Source organism: Canis aureus, chromosome X (genome assembly GCF_053574225.1).
Source record: "Canis aureus isolate CA01 chromosome X, VMU_Caureus_v.1.0, whole genome shotgun sequence".
Taxonomy (NCBI): Eukaryota; Metazoa; Chordata; class Mammalia; order Carnivora; family Canidae; genus Canis; species Canis aureus.
Window position 1 is genome coordinate 33,677,172 of NC_135649.1, and position 21,754 is coordinate 33,698,925.

The 21,754-nt window shown below is 36.2% G+C and overlaps 1 protein-coding gene across 10 annotated transcripts in view; it reads left to right on the forward strand.

Moving 5' to 3' along the window:
• The window catches only part of KLHL13 (kelch like family member 13), a 210,803-nt gene that overhangs the window by 66,924 nt on the left and 122,125 nt on the right, over positions 1–21,754 (forward strand). For 8 of the 10 annotated variants that reach the window (XM_077889974.1, XM_077889983.1, XM_077889973.1 and 5 more), the window contains one exon: positions 21,233–21,306. The exons of the other annotated variants lie outside the window; for them this stretch is intronic. In XM_077889974.1, the coding sequence (XP_077746100.1) occupies positions 21,257–21,306 (50 nt within the window). In that variant the 5' untranslated portion in view covers positions 21,233–21,256. The remainder of the gene's footprint in view (positions 1–21,232; positions 21,307–21,754) is intronic. 10 annotated transcript variants of the gene reach the window in all.

Genomic DNA, 21,754 nt, shown 5'->3' on the forward strand with positions numbered 1-21,754 from the left:
CTCTTTCTATCTTTCCAAACAGCTTTAGTAGAATAGGTATGATTTCTTCTTTAAACGTTTGATAGAATTCCCCTGGGAAGCCATCTGGCCCTGGGCTTTTGTGTCTTGGGAGGTTTTTGATGACTGCTTCAATTTCCTCCCTGGTTATTGGCCTGTTCAGGTTTTCTATTTCTTCCTGTTCCAGTTTTGGTAGTTTGTGGCTTTCCAGGAATGCGTCCATTTCTTCTAGATTGCCTAATTTATTGGCGTATAGCTGTTCATAATATGTTTTTAAAATCGTTTGTATTTCCTTGGTGTTGGTAGTGATCTCTCCTTTCTCATTCATGATTTTATTAATTTGAGTCTCCTCTCTCTTCTTTTTAGTAAGGTTGGCTAAGGGTTTATCTATCTTATTAATTCTTTCAAAGAACCAACTCCTGGTTCTGTTGATCTGTTCCACAGTTCTTCTGGTCTCGATTTCGTTGAGTTCTGCTTGAATTTTAATTAACTCTCTTTCTGCTGGGCTTGAGGTCAATCTGCTGTTTTTATTTTCTAGCTCCTTTATGTGTAAGGTTAGCTTTTGTATTTGAGTTCTTTCCAGTTTTTGAATGGATGCTTGTATTGTGATGTATTTCCCCCTTAGGACTGCTTTTGCTGCATCCCAAAGATTTTGAACGGTTGTATCTTCATTCTCATTAGTTTCCATGAATCTTTTTAATTCTTCCTTAATTTCCTGGTTGACCCTTTCATCTTTTAGCAGGATGGTCCTTAACCTCCACGTGTTTGAGGTCCTTCCAAACTTTTTGTTGTGATTTAGTTCTAATTTCAAGGCATTATGGTCTGAGAATATGCAGGGGACGATCCCAATCTTTTGGTATCGGTTCAGACCCGATTTTTGACCCAGTATGTGGTCTATTCTGGAGAAAGTTCCATGTGCACTTGAGAAGAATGTGTATTCAGTTGAGTTTGGATGTAAAGTTCTGTAGATATCTGTGAAATCCATCTGGTCCAGTGTATCATTTAAAGCTCTCGTTTCTTTAGAGATGTTGTGCTTAGAAGACCTATCGAGGGTAGAAAGAGCTAGATTGAAGTCACCAAGTATAAGTGTATTATTATCTAAGTATTTCTTCACTTTGGTTATTAATTGGTTTAAATATTTGGCAGCTCCCACATTCGGGGCATATATATTGAGGATTGTTAAGTCCTCTTGTTGGATAGATCCTTTAAGTATGATATAGTGTCCCTCTTCATCTCTCAGTACAGTCTTCGGGGTAAATTTTAGTTTATCTGATATAAGGATGGCTACCCCTGCTTTCTGAGGACCATTTGAATGGTAAATGGTTCTCCAACCTTTTATTTTCAGGCTGTAAGTGTCCTTCTGTCTAAAATGAGTCTCTTGTAGACAGCAAATAGATGGGTCCTGCTTTTTTATGCAGTCTGAAACCCTGTGCCTTTTGATGGGGTCATTAAGCCCGTTCACGTTCAGAGTTACTATTGACAGATATGAGTTTAGTGTCATCATGATATCTATTCAGTCCTTGTTTTTGTGGATTGTTCCATTGAACTTCTTCTTAAAGGGGAATTTTAAGAGTCCCCCTTAAAATTTCTTGCAGAGCTGGTTTGGAGGTCACATATTCTTTTAGTTGCTGCCCGTCTTGAAGCTCTGTATCTCTCCTTCCATTTTGAATGAGAGCCTTGCTGGATAAAGTATTCTTGGTTCCATGTTCTTTTCATTTAGGACCCTGAATATATCCTGCCAGCCCTTTCTGGCCTGTCAGGTCTCTGTGGAGAGGTCTGCTGTTACCCTAATACTCCTCCCCATAAAAGTCAGGGCTTTCTTGTCTCTTGCTGCTTTAAGGATCTTCTCTTTATCTTTGGAATTTGGAAGCTTCACTATTAAATGTGGAGGTGTTGAACGGTTTTTATTGATTTTATGGGGGGGGATCTCTCTATTTCCTGGATCTGAATGCCTGTTTCCCTTCCCAGATTAGGAAAGTTTTCAGCTAGGATTTGTTCAAATACATATTCTGGCCCTCTGTCCCTTTCCGCGCCCTCGGGAACCCCAATTAAACGTAGGTTTTTCTTCCTCAGGCCGTCGATTATTTCCCTTAATCTGTCTTCATGGTCTTTAATTGTCTGTCTCTTTTTCCCTCAGTTTCCCTCTTTGCTGTCAACTTGTCTTCTATGTCACTCACTCATTCTTCCACCTCGTTAACCCTTGTCGTTAGGACTTCTAGTTTGGATTGCATCTCATTCAATTGATTTTTAATTTCTGCCTGATTGGATCTAAATTCTGCAGTCATGAGGTCTCTTGAGTCGTTTATGCTTTTTTCTAGAGCCACCAGTAGCTGTATAATAGTGCTTCTGAATTGGCTGACATTGAATTGTAATCCAGATTTTGTAACTCTGTGGGAGAGAGGACTGTTTCTGATTCTTTCTTTTGACATGAGGTTTTCCTTCTAGTCATTTTGCTCAGTGCAGAGTTGTCAAAAACAAGTTGCATTGGGAAAAGGAGAAAAAGAGAGAGAGAGAAGGAAAGAAAAGAGAAAAAGAAAAAAAAAGGAGGAAAAAAGGAAAAAGAAGAAAAAGAGAAAGAAAAAGAAAAAGGTGAAAAAAAGGGTGGGGGAAGCAATCAGAAATAAAAAAAAAAAAACATGGAGGACTATCTTCTGATTCTGTATAGTTTAAGTCCCTTGACTTCCCCTGGAACTTGTCCGTCTAGCTGGTCTTCTGGGGGAGGGGCCTGTTGTGCTGATTTTCAGGTGTTAGCACTTGGGGGAGCTGCTGTGCCCCCTGCCCGGTGCAGGGCTCAGTGGGGATTGTTTACCCCGTGAGGCCCCAGGAGGAACAACCCCAGTGGCGGAGGCCAGTCTGGAGCCCTGGATTCAGCCCCCGCAGTAACTCCAGAGCTCTCCGTCTGCAGGGCCTGGAGGCTCCGGGGCGGGGCCGCTGATGTGCTCAGCTGGGGCAGGAGCGTCCTCGCTGTCCTGGGCCCTCCCGGCCTCTGCCTGTCCCGGGGGAGGCCGGATCCTGGGCTGTGTCCCGGCGCCCAGTGCTCCGGGGCCTGCGCTGTTGGATTCGCGCTCCCGGCCCCTCCCCCCTCCGCGGAGCCGCCGCCCGAGCCCCTCGGAGCTGCTCCGGGTCCCGCCGTGCGCGCTGCAGCCCTTAGGGAGCTCGGCGCACTCTCCCGGGGCGCAGGCGTCTGTTAGTGTTCCCGGGAGCCCGAGGGCATCCCCGCCCTCCTGGATCCTGCTCCAACTCCCTGGGAGCCCCTTTCCGCCCGGGAAGGTCGGTGCAGCTCCTTCTTCTCCGGGGCGGGGCTCTCCTGTCCTGGGGGCACTCGCCCCGGCCTCAGCCGGGCTCCTCACAGGGCCCCTCCCCCTTGGAGGCCTTTTGTTTCTTTATTTCTTTTTCCCGTCTTCCTTCCTCTTCTCACTGTAGCGTTCCAGCTGTTCTCTCTTTAAATCTCAGGCCGAATTCGTAGATTTTCAGGATGATTTGAAGGATATCTAGGTAATTTGGTGGGGACAGGTGATTTCGGGACCCTACTCTTCCGCCATCTTGCCCCTCCTCCTCCTCTATTTTATTTTAATGTGGGGATACATTGTTGTGGTTTTGATTTGCATTTCCCTTATGGTTAGTGATGTTGAACATCTTTTCACGTGTCTGTTGGCCATCTGTATGTCTTCTTTGGAAAAATGTCTCTTCAAGTCGTCTCATTTTTTAAAAAGATTTTATTTATTTATTCATGAGAGACACACACAGAGAGAGAGAGACATAAGCAGAGGGAAAAGCAGGCTCCCCACCCGGAGCCAGATGTGGGATTCGATCCCAGAAGCCTGGTATCATGCCTTGAACTGAAGGCAGACATTCAACCACTGAGCCACTCAGGGGTCCCAATATGCTAATTTTTAATTGAATTTTTTTGTTTGTTTATTTGTTTTGGTGTTGAGTTGTTAGGGTTTTTAAAATATGTTTTGGATATTAACCCTTTATTTAGCTATGTCATTTGCAAATATGCTTCCAATCGGTAGGTTGCCTTTTCATTTTTTTGATAGTTTCCTTTGCTGGACAAAAGCTTTTTAGTTTGATGTAGTCCCAATTAGTTATTTTTGCTCTTGTTTCCCTTGTCTAGAGTCAAATCCGGAAAAATATTGCTAAGACATGCCCAAATTTTACTATCTGTATTTTCTTTTAAGAGTTTTAAGAGTTTTATGGTTTCAGGTTTTGCATTTTTGTCCTTAATCCATTTTGAGTGTATTATTGTATATGGTATAAGAAAGTGGTCCATTGCCATTCTTTTGCATATAGCTATCCAGTTTTTCCAACACCATTTATTGAAAATACCGCCTATTTCCCATGCTATATGCTTGCCTTCTTTCTCATTGATTAATTGATCATGTAAGAATGGATTTGTTTCTGGGCTCTGGCTTAGCTTTCATTGATCTATGTGTCCATTTTTTTTTTTGGCCAGTACCATACAGTTTTGCTTTCTGTAGCTTTGTAATCTAAATTAAAATTTGGGATTGTGATACTTCCAGCTTTATTCTTTCTCAAAATTATTTGTCTATTTGGGATCTTTTATGGTTCCATATGAATTTTAGGTTTATTTCTTCTACTTCTGTAAAAAATACTATGGGTATTTTGATAGGTATTGCATTAAATCTGTAGATTGTTCTGTGTAGTATAGACATTTAAAAATATTAATTCTTCTAATCCATGAACAATTTATATCTTTCCATTTCTTTGTGCCATATCTAGTTTCTTTCATCATTGTCTTCTAGTTTTTAGGATACAGGTCTTTCACCTCCTTGGTTAAATTTATTCTTATGTATTTTATTTTTTTTATGCAATTGTAGATGGGATTATTTCCTTAATTTTTCTTCATGTGAGTTCATTATTATAAAAATGCAACAGATTTGTGTATATTAATTTTGTATTCTACAATGTTACTGAATTCATTTATTAGTTCTAATAGTTTTTTGGAGGAGTCTTTATGGTTTTCTGTGTATATCATCATGTCATCTTTACATAGTGATAGTTTTACCTCTTTACCAATTTGGATGCCTTTTGTTTATTTTTCTTGTCTGATTGCTGCAGCTAGGACGTCTAATACTATGTAGATAAAAGTGGTGATAATGTACATCCTTATCTTGTTCTTGACCTTAGAAGAAAAGTTTTCACCTTTCCACCATTGAGTATGATTTTAGCTCTGGGTTTGTCATAAATGGCCTTTACTATGTTGAGATATGTTCACTCTAAACCTCTTTGTTGAGATTTTATCCTGAATGGATGTGAGTATTATCAAGTGCTTTTTCTGCATCTTTTGAGATGATCATATGATTTTTATCTTTCATTTTTTTTCTTTCATTTTGTTAATATGGGTATCACATTTATTGATTTGTAGATATTGAACCATCCTTGCATCCCTTAGATAAATCCCACTTGATCACGATGAATAATCTTTTTAGTGTATTGTTAAATTCAGTTTGCTAATATTTTGCTGAGGATTTTTACATTTGTGTTCACCACAAATATAGGTCTATAATTTTTCTTTTACAGTCATTGTCTGGTTTTGGTATCAGAGTAATGGTGGTCTCATGAACTGAACTTGGAAACATTTCTTCCTCTATCTTTTAGAATAGTTTGAGAGTAGGTATTAACTCTTTTTTTAAGTAGGCACCATACCAGCATGAAGTCCAATGCAGTGCTTGAACTCACAACCCTGAGATCAAGACCAGAACTGAAATCAAGAGTTGAACACTTAACTGACTGAGCCACCCAGGCACCTCTATTTTAACTCTTTTTTAAATATTTGGTAGAATTTATTTTTGAAGGCATCTGCTCTTGGTTTTTGGTTTCTTGGGAAGATTTTGATTACTAATTCAATTTTGTTACTAGTAATTGTTCTATTCAGGTTTTCTGTTTCCTCTTGTTTTAGCGTTGGAAGATGTATGTTTGTAGGACTTTATCCATTTCTTTTAAGTTGCCCAATTTTTGATGTATAATTTTTCTTGGCAGTTTCTTTTAGTCTTTGTATTTTTGTGATGTTGGTTGTCACTTCTACTCTTCCATTTCTGAGTTTATTTATTTGAGTCCCCCCCCCTTTTTTTGATGAGTCTGGCTAAACGTTTATAAATTTTGCTTGTCTTTTTTTTTTATTTTTAATTTTTTTATTTATTTATGATAGTCACAGAGAGAGAGAGAGAGGCAGAGACACAGTCAGAGGGAGAAGCAGGCTCCATGCACCGGGAGCCCGATGTGGGATTCGATCCCGGGTCTCCAGGATCGCGCCCTGGGCCAAAGGCAGGCGCTAAACCGCTGCGCCACCCAGGGATCCCAAATTTTGCTTGTCTTTTTAAAGAAACAGCTCATAGTTTCATTGTTTGTTTGTTTTTTCATTTGTATTTCATCTATTTCCACCCTGATCTTTATTATTTTCCTCCTTCTCACTTTGGGCTTTTCTCTCCCTTCTTTTTCTAGTTTCTTTAGGTGTAAGTTTAGATTGTTTATTTGAAATTTGTTTTTTTGTGGTAAGTCTATATCACTATAAACTTTCCTCTTAGAACTGCTTTTGCTATATATATATCCCAAAGGTTTTGAACTGTTGTATTTTCATTTAATTTTGTTTTTTGATTTCCTCTTTGATTTCTTTTCTGACTCATCTGTTGTTTATTAGCATGTTGTTTAACTCTACATGTTCATGCTGCTGTGGTCGAAAAAGGTGCTTGATATCATTTCAATCTTCAAAAAAAGATGCTTGATATGATTTTAATCTTCTTAAATTTATTGAGACTTGTTTTGTGGCTAACATGTGCTCTGTCTTGGAGAATGTTCCATGTGTACTTGAAAAGAATGTGTATTATGCAGTTTTGAGATTGAATATTCTGTATGTACCTGTTGAGTCCATCTGGTCTAATGTGTCATTCAAAGCTACTTTTTCCAGGAACACCTGTGTGGCTCAGCCAGTTAAGCATCTGACTGTTGATTTCAGCTCAGGTCATGATCTTAGTTTGTGAGATCAAGCCCTGTGCTAGTCTTCACACTGAGTATGAAGCCTGCTTAAGTCTTTCTCTCTCCCTCTCTCTGTGCACCTCCTCCCCCAATCCCACTCTCTGTCTCTTAAGAAAGAAAAGCTACTCCTTCCCTATTGATTTTCTGTCTGGATTATTTATCCATTGATGTAAATGGAGTGTTAAAGTTCTCTACTGTTATAGTATTACTGTAAATTTCTTTCTTTATGTCTGTTAATATTTTCCTCATATATTTAGGTGCTCCTATGTTAGGTGTATAGATACTTGCAATTTTTATATTCTCTGTTGGATTGATCCCTTTATAATTATGTAATGGCCTTCTTTGTCTCTTATTATAGTCTTTGTTTTAACATCTATTTTTGTCTGAAATAAGTATGGGTACTCTAGTTTTTCCTTTCTCACTTCCATTTGCATGAGCTATCTTTTATTATACATTCACTTTCAGTCTGTATGTGTTTTTAGGTTTGAAGTGAGTCCACTTGTAGGCAGCATATAGATGGGTCCTGTGTTTTTATCCATTCATTTACCCTGTGTCTTTTGATTATAGTATTTACTCCATTTACATTTAAAGTAATTATTGATAGATATATACTTATTGCCATTTTGTTGAGTTTTTTGGTATTTTTTGTCATTCTCTCTTTCCTCTTATCTTACTGTCTTAACTTGTGATTTGATGACTTTATTTAATGTTGTGCTTGGATTTCTTTCTCTTTATTTTTTTGTATATCTATTGTAGGTTTTTGTTTTGTGGTTACCATGAGGTTCATATATAACATCCTATGTATATAGCAGTCTATATTAAGTTGATGGTCACTTAAATTTGAACACATTCTAAAAGCACTACATTTGTATTCCTCCTTCACATTTTATGTATGTGATGTCATGTTTTACGTCTTTTCATTTTGTATATCCTTTAGCTAATTTTTTAGATATAATTGATTTTACTAGCTTTGTTTTTTGACCTTTATACTAGTTTATAAGTGATTTACCTACTAACTTTACTATATGTTTGCTTTCACCAATGAAATTTTTTCCTTTCATAATTTTCTTAGTTCTAATTATGGCCTTGACTTATTGCTTTAGAAGTTCCTTCAACATTTCTCATAATGTTAGTTTAGTTGTGATAAACTCTTTTAACTTTTATTTGTCTGGGAAACTTGTTATCTCTCCTTCAATTCTGAATAATAACTGTGCTAAGTAGTCTTGGTCATCTCTTTCTGTGCTTTGAATATATCACGCTACTCCTTTTGGGCCTGTGAACCTTCTGCTGAAAAATTGGCTGATAATCTTATGGGGTTTCCTCTAAGTAACTGTTTTATCTTGCTGCTTTTAAGATTATCTCTTTATCTTTAATTTTTGGTATTTTATTTTTTTATTTTTTTAAATTTTATGTATTTATTTGAGAAAGAGAAGTGAGAGAAAGAGAGAGAGAGAGAGAGAGTGTGTGTGGGGTGGGGAGCAGAAGTAGAAACAGGCTCCCTGCTCAGCAGGACTTGATTCCAGAGATGCTTAACTGACTGAACCACCCAGGTGCTCCCTTGACATTTTATTTTATTTTATTTTATTTTATTTTATTTTATTTTATTTTATTTTATTTTATTTTTTATTTTTTATTATTTTAAAGATTTCATTTATTTATTTGGGAGAACAAGCAGGGGGGAGCAGCAGTCAGAGGGAGAGGAGCAAGCAGGCTCCCCTTTGAGCGAGAAGCCCAATACGGGGCTTGAGTCTGTGACCCCAGGATCATGACCTGAGCCAAAGGCAGATGCTTAACTGACTGAGCCACCCAGGCATCCCAATTTTCTGACATTTTAATTATTATGTATCTGTGTATAGACCTTCTTGAGTTCATCTTGTTTGATGTTCTCTGTACTTGCTGGGCCTGGATATTTGTTTCTTTCTCCAGGTTAGCAAAGTTTTCAGGTATTATTTCTTTAAAATATTTTTCTCCTCCTTTCTATCTTTTCCATCTGGGATCCTTATAATGTGAATGTTAGCACTCTTGATGTTATTTTCCTTTTAAAATTCTTTTTTCCTTTTAGTGTTTTGTGGGAGAAAACTTTTTGTTTTTGTGGGAGAAAAGTGGAAACACTTTTTCCAGTAGGGAAAAGAAACAATAAGAACATGGACATGCATAAAGGGCAACAGCTTTATGCATGTAGCAAAAGCTACTTATTCCTGCCATTGGTCTATACTGAAAACAATACATACTGAAAACAGCAATGATGGTGGATAAATAGTCAGGCCTGTTGAGGTCAGTTCTCCCATCCCCCACAGCCCCCTAGTTAATGCTTCTCTGAGACCTGTGCAGATAGTCACGTACACAGTTCACTGCTGCCCCTCACATGATTGGTTTCTTGAGTTGTTTTTCCTTCCTTGTTTCCACATACTTTACATTCTATGATAATAAACCTGAGAGCCAGTTCAGACTAGGGCTTTACCTTGGCATCTGCACTTCTTGGCGGTACCTGATGGTATAGCCCCTTTGGGCCTCTCTTTGTTCCAAAATATTGGATTCTGAGTAACGGTTTCATCTCTCATCGGAATATTCCACACAACAGTGTTGAGCTTGGGTGATTTCCAAACCCTGTCTTCTAGATTGTTGATCCATTCTTCTCCTTCCTGTAATCTGCTATTGATTTCTTCTAGTATAGTTTTCATTTCAGTTATTGTATTCTTTAGCTCTGATGGTTCCTTTTTGTATTTTCTCTTTGTTGAAGTTCTGACTTGATCCAAAGTATTTTATTCTTTCTCATGCTATTATTATTGGAATTGTTTTCTTAATTCCATTTTGATTTTGTTTACTGCAAATGAATACAAGTACAATTGATTTTGGTATATTGATGTTGTATCCTATAACCTTGCTAAACTCATTTATTAATTCTAATAGTATTTTATTTGATTGCTGAAGATTTTCTTTATGCAAGCTCAAGATATCTGCTAAAAAACCAAAAGATATCTGCTAATAGAGATGGTCTTATTACTTCCTTTCTAATGTAGATGCCAACTATTTCTTTTCCTTGACTAATTAATTGCCTTGGCTATTACTTCTGGCACATTGTTGAATAGAAGTGGTAAGAGCACAAGGATATCTACCCTTGTTTTGTTCCTCATATTAGAGAGCAAGCATTTGATCTTTCATTATTAGGTATAATGGTGGTTGTAGGTTGCTTTATAAAAATTGCATTAAATTAGCATTTATGTTAATACTGAGTTTGGGGCACCATCTGAAAATTTTGAGCCTGGGGTGTAACTGCATTCAGTTCAGTCTTGCACCTGCCATTCTAAAAGATTTGGGGGAGGGGTGCACCTGGCTGGCTTAGTTGATAGAGCATGCAACTCTTGATCTTGGGGTCATGAGTCTGATCCCCATGTGTCATGTGGCATTTACTTTAAAAGTTTGAAGAAAAAAAAGATTTGGGAAAAATTGTAAAACGTATTAAGGATTCTGAATTCATATCACTGTGAAACTGGCTTTATATTCTCTTTTTTAAAGAAAACAAATCTATAAATCACAGTTCATGCATTTATTGTGATGGTGAGCTTAATTTATGAAAGAAGATTCCAAGATTCAATTAGTAGGCCAGTGCACAAAGAAAAAGTTTTGGCTGTAGATCAAATGGTAAGGCAAATCACAAATGATTCCTACTTCAACTTTTTTTGATTCATCAATATACTATGGGCCTAATGAAATCCTATAATACAACTTCCACTGTGAATATGTAAGATCATCTGAATGATAGAGCTACCTGGACTTTCCTTCCTGCATTCTTTCATTTTGTTAAATTTGCTAATCTTACCTGTTATGGACTCAGGAAAACTATTCTCTTTATCCAGACCTGCATCCTATAATAGCTTGAATCCCTTGGACAGTAAAAAGTTGAGTAGCCTAATTAGTAAAGTGGAGACTTTTGTTAGAAAACTCTTAGTATGAATGAAAACATATAATGTTTGTCCTTCACCGACTGATAAATAATAGTGAAAGGGAATATAAGGGAAGGGAGAAGAAGTATGTGGGAAATATCAGAAAGGGAGACAGAACGTAAAGACTGCTAACTCTGGGAAACGAACTAGGGGTGGTGGAAGGGGAGAAGGGCGGGGGGTGGGAGTGAATGGGTGACGGGCACTGGGGGTTATTCTGTATGTTAGTAAATTGAACACCAATAAAAAATAAATTAAAAAAAAGAAAACTGATAAAAAAAATCAGTGGGGGCAATAATTATGGTGCTGCATTAAGATCACTGTATGGAGATAATATAAAATATCAATACTAAATTCCCAATATATTAAAACCTAAATGATAATGCAATTGTGAATGATATACCAAAAAGTTAATGGAAAAATGTGGTCTAGGATTTGAAAAATACTTCTTGTAATGATACTCCCTAAAGAACAGCAGTAAGGAAAAAATAAAGGTCTTGTCTTCTGTGAAGAACAACATAAACAAAATTAACTGATGAATTATCAGTCCTGATAAGTTGTTGGCAATGTCTAGAGAACACAAAGCAATAATTGTGAATAAATTTGCAATAAATGGCTGAAAGAAGAAAAAAAAAAAGAAAACTCTTAGTATGAAACATTGGCTTTCTAGTAAATGGACTACATTAATTGTGATGAGACCAGGTTTTTGTTGTTTTTAACTTAGTAGACTCATGTTGATTATGACTGAATGGTATGTTAAATAGTATTGTATCTTTTTGAAAGAAAATTCTTTGTATTTTTAATTTAATTTTGAAGAATGGGATAAATCTCTAAGAAGCCAGATTACTACTATTAATAATCAATTTTTTTCTGAGATTGTGATCTGTAAATTACAGTAGATCTTAATTAAAGAGGGTTCTTAATTCAGTATAAATAGCTGATCAATTATGTGGGTAGAACTCAATATATTCTTAGAATAACAAGTATTATATATAATACTTTATATAATATATATAAATGTATATTATATTTAAATAAGCAGACTAACAAATCTCATCTGTGTGAGTTTTTCAAAAATTTCTCATAAAAATTTTGTTCAAAATATAGTCAGAGGATTCTACCCATATTAACCTAAGTTATTTGAGGAATGATTAATACTTTTTAAAGAAATGCCATACTGGATTTATCACTGTGAAAGAAATACTTTCATTTCTTTTTGCTACGGTTTAGATGTTGCTTAGCATTTAAAGCATGGACTTTAGATTTCATATATAGATTGATTTGAAAACTGGAATCCGTCAGCCTAACAATCTCTTGTGCAAAAACAATAAAATGATTCAATCTTTACTTTTTATAATACTAGAAAAATATAATGTAATAAAAACACTGCATTGCATCTAAAGTTTTTCAGCAGTTACTTGGCACTTGATTATTCCATTATATTGGAGATACAAGCATTTCTGTTTTAAGATCGCTTGTGAATCTCATTTTGCTTGGATAAACAGCTTTATGGTAAGATGATTACTTTAATATAAAACCACTTAAGAATTTTACCCTTTGGAACATTGAAGACAAATTGAATTATGGCCTGCTTGTGTGGAGATGGGGGAAAACAACTATCTTCACCTGCTTACTTAAATGCACCCCAATCTAGAAGCTTTAATAGATGTCCGCTTACCTTCCCTAGTAAAATGCACAATAATTTTTACCTTTCCTGAATTTTGGTAGATTTCATTTTTAAGTTTCTTGTAAGCCACCTTCTTTCTCTTTCCCTTGTTTGTAAGTTTTAGTGGAAGTATAAGATTTTCCATGGTAAATAGGACCCAAGAGGTGTCTTAGTATCTTTCGAAGGTGAAAATGTGGGAAAGAGAAGGATGCTGTGCAACTAATGTGTCTTTAATATGGCTGTGGGTTTTCTCTCAGTTTTACACACACACACACACACACACACACGCATGCAATTGAGTTCAAACATATTTCCTTAAACTTATTTTTCTGTTGTTATTCTTTTTCTCTGCCAAGCCTCTTCAGATATTTGCCTACTGTATCATACACCTTTGTTACTGATTTTTTTGGGGGGGGAGAATAATTTATGTGTTATGAACATTAAACCTCCACCTGTTAACATGTTACAGCCTTCCTCCTCAACTCGCTACTGGCTACTGTATTTTTTCAATATGTTTATAGTGTGTTGTACCCTATAGAATTATAACCTTGTTTTTCATTAACAAAACCATTTTCATATTCTTTGTGGCTTCTGCATTTTGTGTTGGCTCTTAGAAAGATTTTTTTCACTTTTTTTCTTATATTTGTGTAACAATGCTTAATGAATTATATAGAATGGAGTTTGATATTTTTGCCTCATTGAAAAAATATATATTCTTTTTATCTTATTACAGTTATAATTTAATTTTTTCATGTTTAGTTATTCTATCTGTGGGAGATACATATACATATATATATGTGTGTGTATATATATAGATAGATAAGATTTCAGTTTTTCTTCTAACATAGTCAGTTTCCCTAAACCTCTTTATTGAGAAATTCATCTTTTTTTTTAGTTACCAATCCCAAATACCACATGTACCATGTAGTTAATAACCATATGCAATTGGATCTGTTTTGGGACTGGATTCTATTGATCCCTCTGTCCCCATATTGGTACCACACTGTTATAGTTGCTGTATCTTTATAGTACATTTTATTTTTTTGAGAGAGAGGGAGGAGGAGAGAGAGAGGCAGGGAGTGGAAGAGAGGGAGACAGGAGGGGCAGGGGAGAGAGAATATTAAGCAGGATCCACAGACAGTGCAGAGCCCAGTGTGGGGCTTGATCTCACAACCCTGAGATCATGACCTGAGCTGAAATCAAGAGTCAGATGCTTAACCTACTGAGCCACTCAGGTGCCCCCCCATTATAGTACATTTTAATGTCACCTGGGAAAAGTTGCCTCTTCCCTTATTATTATTTTAAAAATTTTGAGCAATTTTCATGTGTTCTCTTCTTCTGATGAACTATAGGATTCAAAATGGAAAATAACCATCCCCTTCCACCAAAAATAATTCTAACCCTTTGCTAATTTGATTGGAATTGTGTTGAATTTCTATATGAATTTTGAGGGAAATTTGCATCTTTGTGATTTTGATTTTTTTATTCCATATTTGTGCATGTGTATTTGTATCCATGTATCCATTTATTCATGTCCTTTATGATTTTATAAACTCCAGTAACATTTTATTTTTTATGACTTTCAGATTTCTTTTAAAACTCCTTCCTAGGTATTTTACAGATTTTGTTGGAAGATAAGACATCTTTGTCTTTATAAAGCTGTTATTCCTGTAGTGGGCATTTTACTGTATTCGTTTTCCAGTTGATTCTTCTGAACTTTGTATAAAAACTATGTTATCTGTAAATCATTAGTTCTTAAAGTGTCATCTGTGATCTACCAGCAGCAACATCCTTTGTGAACCTCTTAGAAAAGCAAATTATCTAGACCCATCCCACATCAACTGAATGAGAAACTCTGGGGGCTGAGGCCCAGCAATCTGTTGATCTCACCCTCTAGAGGATTCTGATACATAGTCAAGTTTGCAGACCACTGATGTAAATAATGATTTTTATTTTTAACCTGCCAGTACTTTCTTTTCTCAATTCTTTTTTTCTTGTAAGATGTTTGTGTAACAGTGCTTAATGAGTTATGTAGAATAGATTTTGACTGAAGAGGCTGAGATAAATTGCTAACTTCCAAAAGTAAGACTATAGATGAGGATGATGAGAAATGCAATATTCCTTAACCAGGGGAATGGGGAAATCTTAACCCTAGAGAGAAGGAGATTGAATGAGAGAGATTGAGGGAATAATTTAGGGTAAGGATTTTGATGGGTAGCACAGAGGTGTAATTAAAAATGAAACATACTACAGTGTCACTCCTGTAGATAAGAGTGATAACGTGATCCTGAAAGAAATGAAGACAGCTAAGCTTGGCAGTTGACACTTAAACATTTGTTAGACCAAGTTTAGCCCCTGTTACAAGAGGGCAGCCACTATTAGAAAGATCAGATAGAATTGTATTAATACAAAGATAACAACTTGAACATTGGTAAAAAGGCCAATTGCAATCAATGATAAGATGAATGAGGCCATTAGCCAGCAGCATATCCCAAAAGAATCCCTAAAGCTCGAGCAACAAAATGAAAAGGGACTACCACGGGATCATATTGAGAAGGAAAGAGTGGTGTTATTGCAAGCAGCAGTGGAACTGCATGGTGTGTGGTGTACGCCTGTAGCAATAAAAAGCAAGATGATGGTGATGATATAGTGGTACAGGGGGCATATTGCCTCAGTGACTATGGGAAGAAAACTGAAATTGTTGAGGACACTGTATCAGCCATCCTGGCATGTGGCCAGGGAAAAGGGAGAAACTTCTGGAACATGGAGAATCTAGTCTTTTTGGTAAGAGTGTAGATCAAGAAGTAGCTGTTAGAAACCATAGTCACAGCACAAAATGCTGATAAGAAGGAAAACAGATCGATCACTTGGATAAATGTTTTAAAATCAGGTACAGTTGCAAGCTTTAGGGTAGCACAACCTTCATCATTTTTAGTGTTGCAGATTTTCTCATGGGTGTGTATGGGAGCATACTACATAGTCCCAGTCCATTTTAGATTTACTCTAAGGGAAAAAAATCACCCCCGCCCCCAGCTCAAGTGTCTTAGGGTAGGCCCTCTTCAGTGCCACAAGTGGGAGGTAAGTGTGGTGTCTGTTATGGGTGAAGGCTAAAAGATTTGATAGTCTAACACTCTGTGACATTTTAAAAAATTAACTTTTGTGTAACAAACTATTTTCCCAAAGAATACAGTTCTGTTTCTTACACATCACTTTTTGCAGTCTCAAGATGATTTTGAATTTTTGGTGCTGCTGCTATATATAACTTGATTGAGAGAAGTGCAATTATGTATAATTTTTCTACATTGTGCAGTTTTTCAATTTTGTAGTGTTTAGCACTTTTCACTGATCTTTTCTGTCAGCTTTTCTTATCAGAGTGCTTAACAAAATTTTCTTTGAAGGCAGACGATCATGGCACTCTGAATCTTTTTATATAACATAAGGTTAGTTCATAAGTAGGGTTTACCGTACATGGTGTAAAATTGACTAGGCATTTCTCAAATCTCATTATTTTTGAAGCTGTTGGTTCTTGGGCAGAGTAGAAAAGAGTGAGACAGTGGGTTTTAATTAAATGCTAAGTCATAAACTGGAATCTCTGAAGTATTATCTATAGGATAGGTGCTTGTGAAATATTAGATTAGCGAATTACTTAAAAAAATGCTTAAGAGTAAAATTGTTTGAACTTACACAAGTTATCTCAGCGATCAAAAATGGTCTTGTCAGTTTTATTTCTGATGAGCTAGGTAGAATAGTTTAAGGGCAAAACCACAATTATGTCTTTGTCAGCTGTGCCCTATGAGTAATGATTAGCTTCCCTCTTATTCTTGAGAGTATCATGGCCGTGGAGAAGTGTGTCTCTAATTATAATGCATATCTGCTTATGTTTTTGTCCTGCCTTTCTCCTTAATCTTTGGAAATATTCTATGCATCTATCTATATCTGTTGGCCCTTACGTGTCATGTCTTGTCTGCTCATCTACACGGTCTCTAGGGAAGAGAGCATGTATTATATACTTTTCTCTTTCATTTCATTAAAATAGTTCAAACATACAGAAAAGTATAGAGACCAGTATCACAAACCCTCATAGAACCACCACTTAGCTACGTGATACCTTAACATTTTGCCTTTTTTTTTTTCCAGATGCCTATCAAAATCTTAAATACAGGCGAAGCTTCTAGTTTATCCCTCAATTGCATTTCTTGTCCCGAATTGGGGATTTATCATTCCCATAAATATTTTAATGCCTTTTCTGTATGTGTATATGTGTATATAATGTGTATGTGTGTACATATATATGTATACACACACGTATGGTCTTATGTGCTTTTCAAATTTATTATGTGTTATCGTACTTCTTCAGTTTACATTTTTGTGTAATGACATGCTCTTCAGATTCACCTTCCATAGTATCATCCATTATCCAAACATCTCCTTCCACCCTGTATCCCCCCTCCAAATACCACCTATTTTTTTGGTCCTCATTAAAGTGCCACTCTTGGTAAGAGTTGTATGTACTGTTTCCTCTCTTTCCTTTTGTTCTCTCTTGAACCCTTGCTCACTGGCCATTTTCTCCACCATTCCATGTAAACCACTCTTACCAAGGTGTCCAGTGACCTCCATGTCACCACATCGAGTTGTCATTTCTCAGTTCTTCACTTCATCCCTCACTAGTATCTGACACACTTAATTACATCTTTCTTTATATAACACTTTATTCAGCCTTCTAGGTTTCCACACCTTCCTGATTTTCTCCTACCTCATGGCCGCTCCTTCTTATTTCTTTTGCTGGATCCTCTTTCTTTAAATTTTGAAATAAGTTGGACAGAAAATTCTAGAATGAAATGTGAACATTCCTCCTAAACTTATATTCCTTCTCACTAATAATGGATATGAACAGACTTGGGCATGTGTGTGTGAATCTCACAGGTGAACCAATGCCTCATTTTAAGTTGTATTCATTTGTTTTTTGATGATTTGTATTTTTTATGTGCACATACTTTTTGGATTGTTCTCTTTTACTATTATGTTTTACCGTTTCTATTGATTATTTTTTTTTTGTATGTGTAAGTTAAAATCATTAGCCCTTTGTTATCTGTTGTGTGTGTGGTGAACATTTTTTCCTCGCTCATCAAATGGCATTTAACTTTGTGATATTTTTAAAGTTCAGAGTTCTAATTATTTTTGTACAAGCAGATATAACAGTTTTTTTCTTTTATAGTTCTTCAATTTTGGGTCCTGCTTACCTTCTCTGCTGTGTGATTATAAATAATTTCACTTGGGTTTTCCTTAGTTTAAGGAATATTTCAAAGTTTCATTTTTTTCCCTTTAATTCTTTGATCTATCTGGAATTTATTTAGGATATCCTAATGGGAAGTGAAGTGGTATGAACTTATTTATTTTTCTAAATGGCTACCCCAATCACTTAATCATCTCTTTTCCCTTATTTGTTTGAAGGCCGCCATTACCATAGACTAATTCCCTGATGAATTTGAGTTACTTTCAAGTTCTTGAAAGAATTTGTTTATGTTGGTTTTTTTTAGGCTTATTTATTTTAGTAATCTCTACATCCAATGTGGGGTTCAAACTCATGACCCCGAGATCAAGGGTCACATGCTCTTCCGAATGAGCCAGCCAGGAGCCCCTATTTGTGTTTGTTTTATTTTTAAAACCACTGCAGTGTGGTTCTCCACACCTGTCTTCATAATACTCTTTAGAAAACGTAATCACTGACTTTATAGAGCTATCACATCAGTAAGCTGATCTCTTACTTGGTCTGGGCAGAACTTGAAACAATTGAATACCCTCCAACCACTCTTATGAACCCACCTCTTTCCTTAGCTTTGATCTCACATTTCTCTTAGTTTCCCTCCTACCTATTGGCTCTCTCTTTGCTAGCTCATCTTCCTCGGTTTCTTGCACAACAGTGTTTTTGGGATTCCACCTTCTCATGGCAAATACACTTCTGAGGAATATTTCTCAGTCTCAATACTTTAACTCTTACTTAACTGGCTAAATACCCTTATATTTTCATTTCTAGTTCCAATTGAAATCTGCTGTATATATCCAGTTTTCTGTTAGATGCTATATGGTGTGCCCTAGAGGGCTTCAGTATGTCTGCACCAAACCATTGTTCTCTTTCCTTCCAGTATTTTTCCTTCTTTGCTCTACCCTGCCTCACCTGTTATTATTACCATTTCCCCCAATTACTTAAATAGATTTTGTCTTTGATGTCACATTATCCTATTAATATCTGTTAGTGATCTGCAGGCATAAGTCCTAGTTTTCCCTGGCTATCCCCATGTCCCTGATCTGTCCTTTTATTTCATGCCTTGCCTTGACTATGGAAGTAGTTTCTTAACTGGTCTCCATACTTCCAGTTTCTCTCTCTCTCTTTTTCTCTCTGATCTACCCCCACATTGCAAACACCCTTAATTTTCTAATACATAAATTTGATCATACAGATTCCCTGATTGAAAACATCTGGTTTTAGTTGAATCTTGTGTAAATTGACCATTGTTTACTTCCTCTCCCTTCCTAGCTTCCTTAAAATGAGACTAAAGAAATTGAAAAATTCAAAAAGACAAAAGGACCAGGAGGTGCAGCATTGACAATTGCTAAGGTTTAAACTAATTTTTTATTTGTTCAAAGTAAGTTAAAACTTAAGAATTTCCCCCCTACTTTTGAGAGAAACCAACTAATTCTTCCCATACAACTCCTAATATTTCAAGACTTGGGGGCATCTGGTTTGTGGAAGTCAGAAATAAGTCTTGAGATTGAAAATGTGGGCTGTTCTTGGAGTCTTTATAATAAGTGGCTGGAGTCCTGTGTCCTGTCATCCACTCCCTGCTCCTCAGGAGACCAGAGGCTTATTATCTGTAGAATTTGAGTGGGAGAGCCCAGACGCAGATACAGCAGGTAGATTGGTTGAAACCATAGGATTGAGTGAGAGTTTGAATATCTAATTTAGAGATTTGTATGTTCTACTATAGAGTTGGTGAAAAGGGGCATGAATTATTTATTTGCTAATTCCTAGATTCCTAATAATAATCTAGATTTGGTTGTTTTTCTCTTAACACATCTTCTAAAAAATTGTGTAGCCTAAAAATAATTAAAATTTCTCAACATCTTAAAATTTTCTCACCACTTCACCATTTTTAGAAAAGATAAGCCCAAAGGTCAGTTGATTTTGAAATGCTTAAAAAATTTATGTGGGCTACTCAATTTCTTATAATAACAGAAAATATGATTGTGCAAATAAATAAAATGCTATATTGTCATTTGATTTGTTTTTTTTTTTTAGAATTATGAAGACCCAAGAAATACTTTTTCTCCTTCTACATCTTTTGCTCTGACCCTAAATTAAGGGAGAGGAAGAAAGCAGGGAACAATGAAGAGAACCTTTTTCTCTGGCTTGATTATTTTAGGTCTTTACCTAGCTTTGCAACAATCATAATTATATGGGAGTACCTGGGTGGCTCAGTTAAATGTCTGCCTTTGTCACAGGTCATGAACATGGGGTAGTGGATTTTAGCCCTGAGTCGGGCTCCATGCTCAGCAGAGTCTGCTTCTCCCTCTGTTCATGCTCTTTCTCACTCTCCTCAAATAAATAAATGAAATCTTCAAAAAGGACACATTTTTAAAAAACATAATTATATGAAAAAACTAAATTACATACTCCATATTTTTATCTCTGCAGTGAAATAAATTGATTTTATTAACAATAAACTATTTTATTTAAAACATTTTATTTATTTATTTGTGAGAGATACAGAGAAAGAGGCAGAGGCATAGGCAGAGGGAGAAGCAGGCTCCCTGTGGGGAGCCCGATTTGGGACTGGATCCCAGGATCCCGGGGTCATGCCCTGAGCCAAAGGCAGATGCTCAACCACTGAGCCACCCAGGCATCCCTAACAAGAAACATTTAAGTAAAATCTATATTTCTGCTTCCCAATATATTTGAAATTAATAGAGCCTTTGAAATACACATTTCCAATGCAAAGCGAATGCTAGAAACAATATATTAGATTTAGTGTGCTACGACCTGATCGGCTCTTTTTCCGTAAAATAACCATCAACAAAACAAAATTGTAGTCCAGATCAAGAAAACAACCCCCACTACTTATTTTATGTCTTTAAAATGTCAAAATCTTATACCTTTCTAGCCTTAATTTTGACCAATTCTAAAACTGTGGGTCCTGCTTTTGGGGTTTTGAGGCCTCATGTGCTCCTGGTAACTCAGGATTTAGTGCTATCTGTGTCTCTACTTGGCCAATGTTTGCCTCCGTTCTTCATCTCTAACTTCTCTTGTGTCTTCTAACTTCACCCAGATTCCTCAGGTCTCCTCATAGTTAATCTAACTTCCCATATACTTGGTTGTTATTCTAATGATTTCAGAAATGTAGTCAGTGGTATTTAATGAGCCACTATGGAATTTTGTAGATAATTTGCTGGTTCAGTTCCTTCAGTGTTCTTAATTTTCTTAATTTTCATAAACTAGAATATGGACATCAGGAACATGGGCACACATTTTTGTCTTTCTGTCATAAAATATATAAAGTATTACATAGATAGCATAATTTAAAAATTCTAGCTTTGATTTTTATAGTAAATATTGACTTCTTTTCCTCCTGAACAGGTCATTATCCAAGTGTTAGAGGTGATGGATCATCTTCATAGAGGGGAATCAGTTGCTGCAATACTCCGTAACCGGTATATTTATGGAAGCAATTTACCTTATAAGTTATATAATGTCTCTCCTGCCTATTTATATACCTAACATAGTTGGTACTTAATGAATATTTGTTGAATGACTGGAATAATATATTTGTTCTATGAGTGAAATAAAAGAATGACTGGATGATGAAGAGATGGAAGGAAGAGCCTTTTAGTGACCATGTGTTCAGAGCTAATGAAAAAATAGAGAATATAATTAGAAATCATAATTGGTGTAAATTGTGACCACCTGACATTCAGTGAATGGAGGTGTTGACTTGAATTTTTAGTTTTAAAGCTTATCAATGAATAAATACAGGCATCCATTGCTTAAGAATAGATGTCTCAACCATGTATTTTAAAAATAGTATTGCCCTGTGATTGTACATTTCTGTCATTTACGAACCCAGGTAAAACTTCTGCAGAGTGTTATGAGAAATTCAGA